General features: G+C 36.8%; 2 protein-coding genes across 2 annotated transcripts; one reads left to right on the top strand and one right to left on the bottom strand.

Annotated features, from left to right (window-relative positions):
* The first annotated feature begins 1,993 nt into the window (after positions 1–1,993).
* LOC113295938 lies at positions 1,994–4,026 on the top strand. The gene is made up of 3 exons (XM_026544266.1): positions 1,994–2,631; positions 2,814–3,716; positions 3,915–4,026. The coding sequence occupies exons 1-3, from the start codon at positions 1,994–1,996 to the stop codon at positions 4,024–4,026; spliced, it is 1,653 nt and encodes a 550-aa protein (XP_026400051.1).
* Positions 3,945–7,114, bottom strand: LOC113299564 (bifunctional TH2 protein, mitochondrial-like). Its single transcript, XM_026548600.1, has 5 exons — positions 6,661–7,114; positions 6,235–6,488; positions 6,029–6,140; positions 4,682–4,954; positions 3,945–4,556 (listed from the first exon to the last, which is right to left on the bottom strand). The coding sequence occupies exons 1-5, from the start codon at positions 6,673–6,675 to the stop codon at positions 4,224–4,226; spliced, it is 987 nt and encodes a 328-aa protein (XP_026404385.1). The 5' UTR covers positions 6,676–7,114; the 3' UTR covers positions 3,945–4,223.
* Positions 7,115–8,139: the final 1,025 nt, after the last annotated feature.

Here is an 8,139-nt window from a genome sequence, read left to right as displayed (position 1 = left end):
GATATAGTTTTCTATATACACATTTGAGATTTCGAGCTAAGTTTAACTCGCTTACATATTTCTCGAAATATGTGTTGGCAAGCTTTCGCTTCGACCAAGTTCATCTTATATCATGTGAAAATTGTCGAGTATCATCTTACATGGATTGTGTGATACAATCATTTGGTGTTGTCTTGGAATGTTTCGTAATGATTATTTCAATAACTTGAAAATTGCTTTGATGCTAATAGTGTGTGAAAAACGGCTATTGTCATCCTCTAAGAAAGTTTCAATGATTGAGATAAGAGTTTAGAACACTTAACCATTATTGGGTATGTCATGTTGTGCACTCTTGCACATATGTAATCCATGTCCGGGAACCATAGTATGCGCACCCGTTTGGGTACTTGTTGGTTTGAGAAATCTGGGAACCTAAGTATGCGTACCCGTTTGCGTACTGGTGTACAGGTTCATGTCCGAGAATTTCTGCTGGGATTTGAAGTTTGCGTACCCATTTGCGTACTGGCGTAACTCAATCTTAGTCCGGGTATTTCAAGTATGCGTACCCGTTTGCATACTTGAAGGTTAAAGTTCTAAAATCGGTTTTAAACATGAACATAAACATTTATATCATGAGGAATGCAATCTTTGCAAACCGTGGCTATAGCGTTCATGATTGATTCGAGTGAATCAAACTAATTTTTCTTCAATTGTGTTCTTGTATAATTCTATGAGAATATAGCAATTGAACAACTCTTTAACTAGTTTCATTTGAGTCATTTGAACTAGTTATGGTTAAGATGAATAAAGTTTATATGAGAGTAATCATATGGCTAACCTCGGTTAACTATTTGTGAACCAACATGGTGTACACGTTTAGGTACGGTTACATAAACCTAAATGAGGGTACATTTCAATTGTGTGTAACAAGCTAAGTTCGATCTAACGGTTGAAAGATATTAGGTCGGTTATTGGAGTTTTTCTATACAGATTGCTAAGCCAAATATTGGGTGTGGTTGTTGTACCCCCGCTTTTTAATATATGATACCTATGGCTCGGATACCAATGTTAAAATATCACTCTTTTAGTCATGCTTACTATTCCTTATTAGCTATAGTCAAGTAGTATCTCAACATGGTTAATATTTTAAGCTGGTATACAGTTCTATACATGCTTTAGGATCACATATTCAACATTGCATGGAACTCTAACTCTTCTGGTCTGCAGCTTTTATCTTGACTGACAAACAAGCAAACACAAGGCATCTTCTATCTAAGTGGAGTAAGTCCACTTTTGGACATATTCCCACAAGAATAACTGAGCTTAAAGAAGAGTCATCTAACCTGCAAGCTACAGATATTTATGGCAGCAATACTTCTAAAGTCATAGAGTTGGAGAAGCAGATTGAATCTTTAAATGATATTCAAGCAAGTTCAAACAAACAGAAATCAAGGGATAGGTTTTATAATGACATGAACAAAAATTCCAAGTACTTCCATATTAGAGCCAACCAAAGAAGAACAAGAAACAAGATAGATTCACTTAAAGCTCCAGATGGTTCCTGGTGTCAAGATAAATCTTCAATAGAGCAGCTGCTAGTAAATCACTTTCAAACTATCAGTACTACAGGTAATCCATCAGATTGCCACAACTTTCTTCAACATATCCCTTCCTGCATCACTCAGCAATACAATGAAGAACTGGTTGCAATCCCAAGTGAACAAGAAATACACAAAGCTCTTATGTCCATGGAGCCCTGGACTTCCCCAGGACCAGATGGTTTTCCTCCTGGTTTCTATCAATCTCAATGGTCAGTGGTTAAAGATGATATTTGCAAAGTGGTTCAAGCTTTTTTCACTCAGGTTTTCTATTGAAGAAATTAAACAGCACTAGAGTAACTCTAATTCCCAAAGTTAACTCAGCTCAAAAACCAGAAGATTTCAGACCCATTGCTCTTTGTAATACAATTTACAAAATTATTTCCAAAGTCATTGCACTGAGAATAAAGAAGCATATGGTAAACATCATTTCTCCCATGCAATCAGCATATGTCCCAGGGAGATTGATCTCTGAAAATATCTGTTTGGTTCAAGAATTAGTTCAAGCTATGAAGAAGAAAAAAGGTCGAACTGGTCACTTGGCTTTAAAGATGGATATGTCAAAAGCCTTTGATAGGCTAGAATGGAAGTTTCTTATGAATGTTCTTAAGAAGTTTGGCTTTTCTGAAAAGTTCTGTCAGCTCATACATCAATGTATCTCAACTACACAAATTGAGATTATGGTTAATGGATCTCCATCTCCTTCTTTCAAACCTACAAGAGGTATTAGGCAAGGGGATCCTCTCTCCCCTTACCTGTTTATTCTAGCAATGGAGGCATTCTCAAGAAATATGAATCATTATGAAGTCACAAAACAATTAACAAGTATGAAAATATTAAGATCTGCTCCAAAGATTAACCATTTGCTATTTGCAGATGATTGTCTCTTGTTTTGCAAGGCAAACTTAGACCAAACCAGGAAGCTTCTCCAACTTATAGAAGACTTTAGTTTTTGCTCTGGTCAGCTCATCAATTTCCATAAATCAGCAATTTATTTTACCAAGAATATGTCTCCTTCATCTTTTCAAACAGTAAGTGGTTTTCTTCAGGTCAGGTAAATGAATCTCAATGAGGAAAAATACTTAGGTCTTCCATTCTTTATTGGTAGAAACAAGAAAATTCCTTTCTCTATTCTAAACAGTAAAATGGAAGCAAGACTAACAAAATGGAGATGTTTTAATATGTCTGAAGCTGCTAGGTCTGTAATGGTCAGAGGTGTTACAAATGCAATACCAGTTCACCATATGCTGAGTTTCAAATTACCATATTCTACCATCAAGAAAATGAACTCAACACATCAAAAGTTCTGGAGGAAAAAAGAGTCAAACAAGGGAAGGCAACTGATAACTTGGAAAAGTGTGAATGCTCCAAAGAAGGAGGGTTGGGCTTTAGAGATCTGCATCTGTTCAATAGAGCTCTCTTGGCAAAATCCGCATGGAGATTGTGTACAGATCAGACTTCTATATGTGCTAAATCTTTACAGGAAAAATACTTCCCTGATGGCCAAGTTTCTAATATAAAGAAAAGCAAAAACACCACTTGGTCTTGGACTAGCATCAGTTCTGAGATTAACTTCATCCTCAAGTTCAGTTTTTGGTCTCTTGGTAATGGCCATAAAATTCTTATCTGGAAGAATAACTGGGTGCATGGAATGCATGAACCGCCAATTCCTAAACAAGGTGCTATTAATACTTCCCATTATACTCACGTTTATCAACTTATGGCTGCTGACAACTGCAGTTGGAATTCAGATATGCTATTCTCACTTTTTGAAGACCAAACTGCAAATGCTATTCTTAATATTAATATTTTTCCAGACTATGAAGATAAACTTGTTTGGACCTTGGAGAAAAATGGAGGTTTCTCAGTCAAGTCTGCCTACAAGAAAATGTTTCAAGAGAAAAATGCAGGTCAAATAGTTAGTGATGCTATGAAGAGTGTTTTTAAGAGGCTGTGGAGGTTGCCATTATTGCCAAGAGTCCAGCAATTTCTCTGGAAATGTGTGAGGGATGTTCTGCCTTCAAGAGATAAACTAATGCATGTTATTCAAGATGGTGATTATAGTTGTTCTTTCTGCAAGCAAGTCACTGAAACAGCTTCTCACTGTATTCTGGAATGCCACATCGTTCACTTGGTCTGGTTGCTGTGTTGGGTGTAAGAAGTCCTTCTGATGTCACTCTCAAAGACTGGATATTTCACGCAGTTTCAATCTGGACAGATTAATGATGATATAATCCGCAGAATAGCTATTGTAGCTTGGTGCATATAGTCTCACAGATGTGATACCATTTTCAAGGGAGTTTCAGTGTCACCTGAAACTATTATTCAAAACTGCAGGAAGTATCTTTCTGATTTCACTGACATGTGTAGGAAGAAAACTGTAAAGCCTCATAGGCAGAACAGATATAATTTGCATTGGTCTCCTCCTCCCAGAGGAACAGACATCTAAGAAGTAAGCAAACACTTGGTCTCTTTCTGTTTACAACAACTTAAGAGTTCAAAACGTTCTAGATAAGTATAACATGCCAATTCATGATTCAATTGTCTGATCATACCTTTTTTACCGAGCATAATTTTCTCAACGAAATTATAATTCTCCCAAGTATACTGCTGGGAAAGAAGCTCCCAAGTCTTCCTCAAATCTATTTATGTAATATGAGAATCTCTCTCTCTATCCTCACCCTGCAGTTGCTGATCAGGTTTTTGAGCAGTCAATATTTCGATGTTCGCTAATATTTCCAAAGAAGCCACACTGGTACATGTAAAATCAAAATCTGCAAATAGCATCAGACGTTCCTCCTTAGGATCAAGCTTTCTATATATCGGGATGATCAGGGTTTGCTCAGACTGTCGAGAATAAAAGAAGTCCATTTGAAGTGCCATAGCTTGATAATAAAGCCTTTCTACGACTTCAACCTCTTTTTCGGTCAAAGAGTCGCATAGCTCATCAAGCACTTTCTCAGAATCCAGATATGATCTCTGAATAGAAATGTAAAAGAAGTTCATAAGCTCCTTATGCAGAAAATATCAATCATTCTCAGTCTCCTGAGAAGTGTTGGAAAGGTAAATAAAGGAAAAAGTTATGTGACTAATGATAAACACACCTCGAAACTTTCATAAGAATATTCCTTCAACCACTTGCTGTATGGGTGAGAATAAACATAAGGACTGACAAGGTTCTGCATCGCCTCACTAAGAAAGGCATAGAGTCTCAGGCTTGGCATCCCAGCACCAAGAGTATAGGCAGGAATTTTTGACTGCTGTATTGGAATTTCACTAACTTGTATATTACCCGAAGCAGTTGCTAACAAGAACTCTTTGTATTTCGCTGTTGCAGGGTGAAGAGTGGTCTCTTTTGTAGGGTTTAAAACCAGTTTCTGCACAAGGAGAATCTCTTCATTATATATATATATATATATAACTGTAAATTCTTTGAACGCACCGAAAATCATGCTAACTGGTATATGTAAAATCAGATGCACAAAGATAATCATTAAACAATATCATGAAAACCGTAAAAAGTACACAAGGTAACATTCAAAACATTTAGATGCAACATTTCCTAAAAACATCTAGCACTCAAACGTGCAGGAGCTTGAGGGACAAATTTAATTGAATATATCATATCGAAAGGCGAACACTTCTTAGTTCTCAAGGACTGTGATCCATTTCCAGCTGCTGCTTATTTGTGAAGAATTATGTTATCATCTTTAATTAATACAATTCTAATGAATCAGATAAACTGCACATAAATCATCCATTTATTCCTTTCTATAAACTTTTATGTAAGCAGGTGAAAATACTCTGTAGGCAAAAGAACAGTTGCATTTGATCTACATCTACGATTCACGTTTCTTGTTGTTATTTTCCTTACTAAAACTTCTATGTACGTCAGTCCAAATACTCTCAAGGCAAAAAAGCGGCGCTACTGCATCTACGATTGACATATCCAGTTTTAAGCGTTGTTATGCATACTTGCCTTAAATTAATCGAAATATTTCAAGATCGTTGAGACAGAGAATGTGACAGTTCCTAATTGTCTCTGCTCCTGTTAGGGAACTAGATATTATGCATCAGGTGTAACACAAGAAAATAAAAGAAAATACCCACGTGAAACTTCTCAATAAACAGACCCAAATTATACTGATTTGATGCCAATTAAGAAGTGTCAGCAACGAAGGTTTCCTTCTACAATCTATTACCCATCGCATTATAACATTACATCTCACAGAAACGGCCAAAGAATTTCATAAGAAAAGAAGATAGTTCCCAGCCATCTATGATTGTGATATGAAAGCTAAATGCACAATATCACAAGCAACTTATTTCAATTGAAAAGACCTAACCTAGTAATCTTGCAAGAAAAATAAAGATGGAGTTCACCAAAAATCTTAAATAAACAGCATAATCAATAAATCATTGCAAGAAAATAGAATCCTCATAATGCTTACTTGTCCAACAAGAGAATTGTCCCTTCCCAATTCTTGCTTCACATTACTACTCCACCTTAAGAATTCAGTCTTATGAGAAACATTTTTACATTGAACTGCTGCTAACTTATACCTGAGTATGTACACCAGAACAAATACACATGAAAATCAATACACAAACGCAAGAAAACCAAAAAAAAAAAATCAAGAAAAAGGTTGAAACTTACACTTCCACAAAATCTTTCAGAAGATATGCATAATCAGCAACGTATTGATCAAATTCTTTATCATCTAAACTTCCAGAAGCGATGTGAACAAACAAAGGTGAATATATTAAGTACAGTGCTTCATTTCTACAGCTTGTCCACAATAGTCCTGACATACTAATCTCATCAGAATCAGATTCTGACATTTCCTCTTCTTCATCTTCTTTTGATGTCGACATGCTGTTGATTTCAACAACTTCTTTTGATGATGATTCCTGCAATGTGGAGTAGTGATAAGCAGAGAGATTAAGAGAAGAAGATATGGTTTCTTGATCAGCTTCTAGAACAATCCAAGAGACCAAGAAGTAGAGTGAATGATTTTTTATAAGCGAAGGGGTAGTTATCTGATTATCGGCTGTGGAGAATGAAGAGGGTTAACCAACTAACCTGAACAAGCGCCATTTGTACCTTGGGTGCACCAAGATTGTACACCAACAGGCTTGGTTAGCCACCCTTGGCCGTAGTATTTCATACCTTGACTGCTGCTGCGTGATTAGGAATTTATACTCTCGGGCATAACGAGGTTGAATCATCTCCGCTGGTGTAGGGAGTTTTTCAGTCTTCAGATGATAAGTAGCAACACCACCCATGATCATCAAATTGGCAACTAAAAGCTGTTTCAAGTACTGAAAATTAGAAGAAACGATTCATTTGTAACCCTAAAATCCCAATCTAAAACCTTAATTGTAAGGAGAAACGATGCAATTTCTGAGAACATCTTCTAGTACGATTAGGTTCCGTAGCAACACCCGTTTGAGAAGGCGATGGAAAAATCTTTCAACAGAGAATTAGGTGACTTGTTGAAATGAGAATACCTCGATTAAATGAATAAGGAAAACGAAACAAATGACGAGACGAGTTGGAGTGATCTGTATTTGAATGGCGCATAATAGTAGGATTGGATAGGATCGGATCAAAATTTGGCCCAAGCCGAACCCCACAACCCTGTAACTGCCAAATCAATTCCAAATGCCAAATTTCCAATTGACTCCAAGGAGTTTGGATATAGCGTAGGAATGTATTACCCTATAACATGTGGTATGGCAACCAAGTTGCATCAGTGTGGGAAAACCATCAAGTGGTGGAGTTTCCAGCAAACGAAATAGATTATATTGTCAGCAATAAAGTCTTTTTCGCGAGTACTATCATGAATACCGTTGGATTTAAAGTCTAGCGCCACGGAGCAATGGGGTTTCTAGGCATATATGTTTAGTATTTTGGCATACTTTTAGTGGGTGCTAAAGTGGCAAAATTAGTTGCTTGGCATGTGCACATGAATAGCCCTTACAATTACATTAGGAAGGTTGAGTATGAATTGTCCCAAATAAAAGTGTTCCCCTGTCCTCTTAGTTGTAGTTGTTTCTCTATTGCGAAATTCACCAATCCATCTGCTTCCTAATTCATTTTGTTTCTCGATAAATGTGTGTTAATTTGATTCCCTCTCAAGTACAGGTGTTGGTGTATTTCCGTTATCACATTATGAGTGATCCATGGCGTTTGTATGTTACCTTTCTCTATTAACTTCAATAGTGTATCTGAGTCTGTTTCAAACCAGACTTTCCTCTTACTTTATGAACTTGTTATTCTCGTACCAGTAGAAAAGCCCAAGTTTCTGCCGCTAGTGTTGTCGTTACTCAAATGGGTGAGGCCATTGCCATTATGACCAATCCTTGATCATTTTCTACAAATCCATCCCGCACCTGCTATCTCCGATAGGCCTCTCGATTTGCCTATGTTTGCTCCATCGGTGTTAATTTTCAACCAATTAATATTTTATTTTTCGGTTGTTCCCGATCATTATGTTGTTGTTGCGAGTTTGTAGTAGGAATCTGCAAGGAAAGGTTGTGTTGTGGGCCCATCTGTATT

Source organism: Papaver somniferum, chromosome 7, assembly GCF_003573695.1.
Source record: "Papaver somniferum cultivar HN1 chromosome 7, ASM357369v1, whole genome shotgun sequence".
Taxonomy (NCBI): Eukaryota; Viridiplantae; Streptophyta; class Magnoliopsida; order Ranunculales; family Papaveraceae; genus Papaver; species Papaver somniferum.
This window is presented reverse-complemented; position numbering and strand designations above follow the sequence as displayed.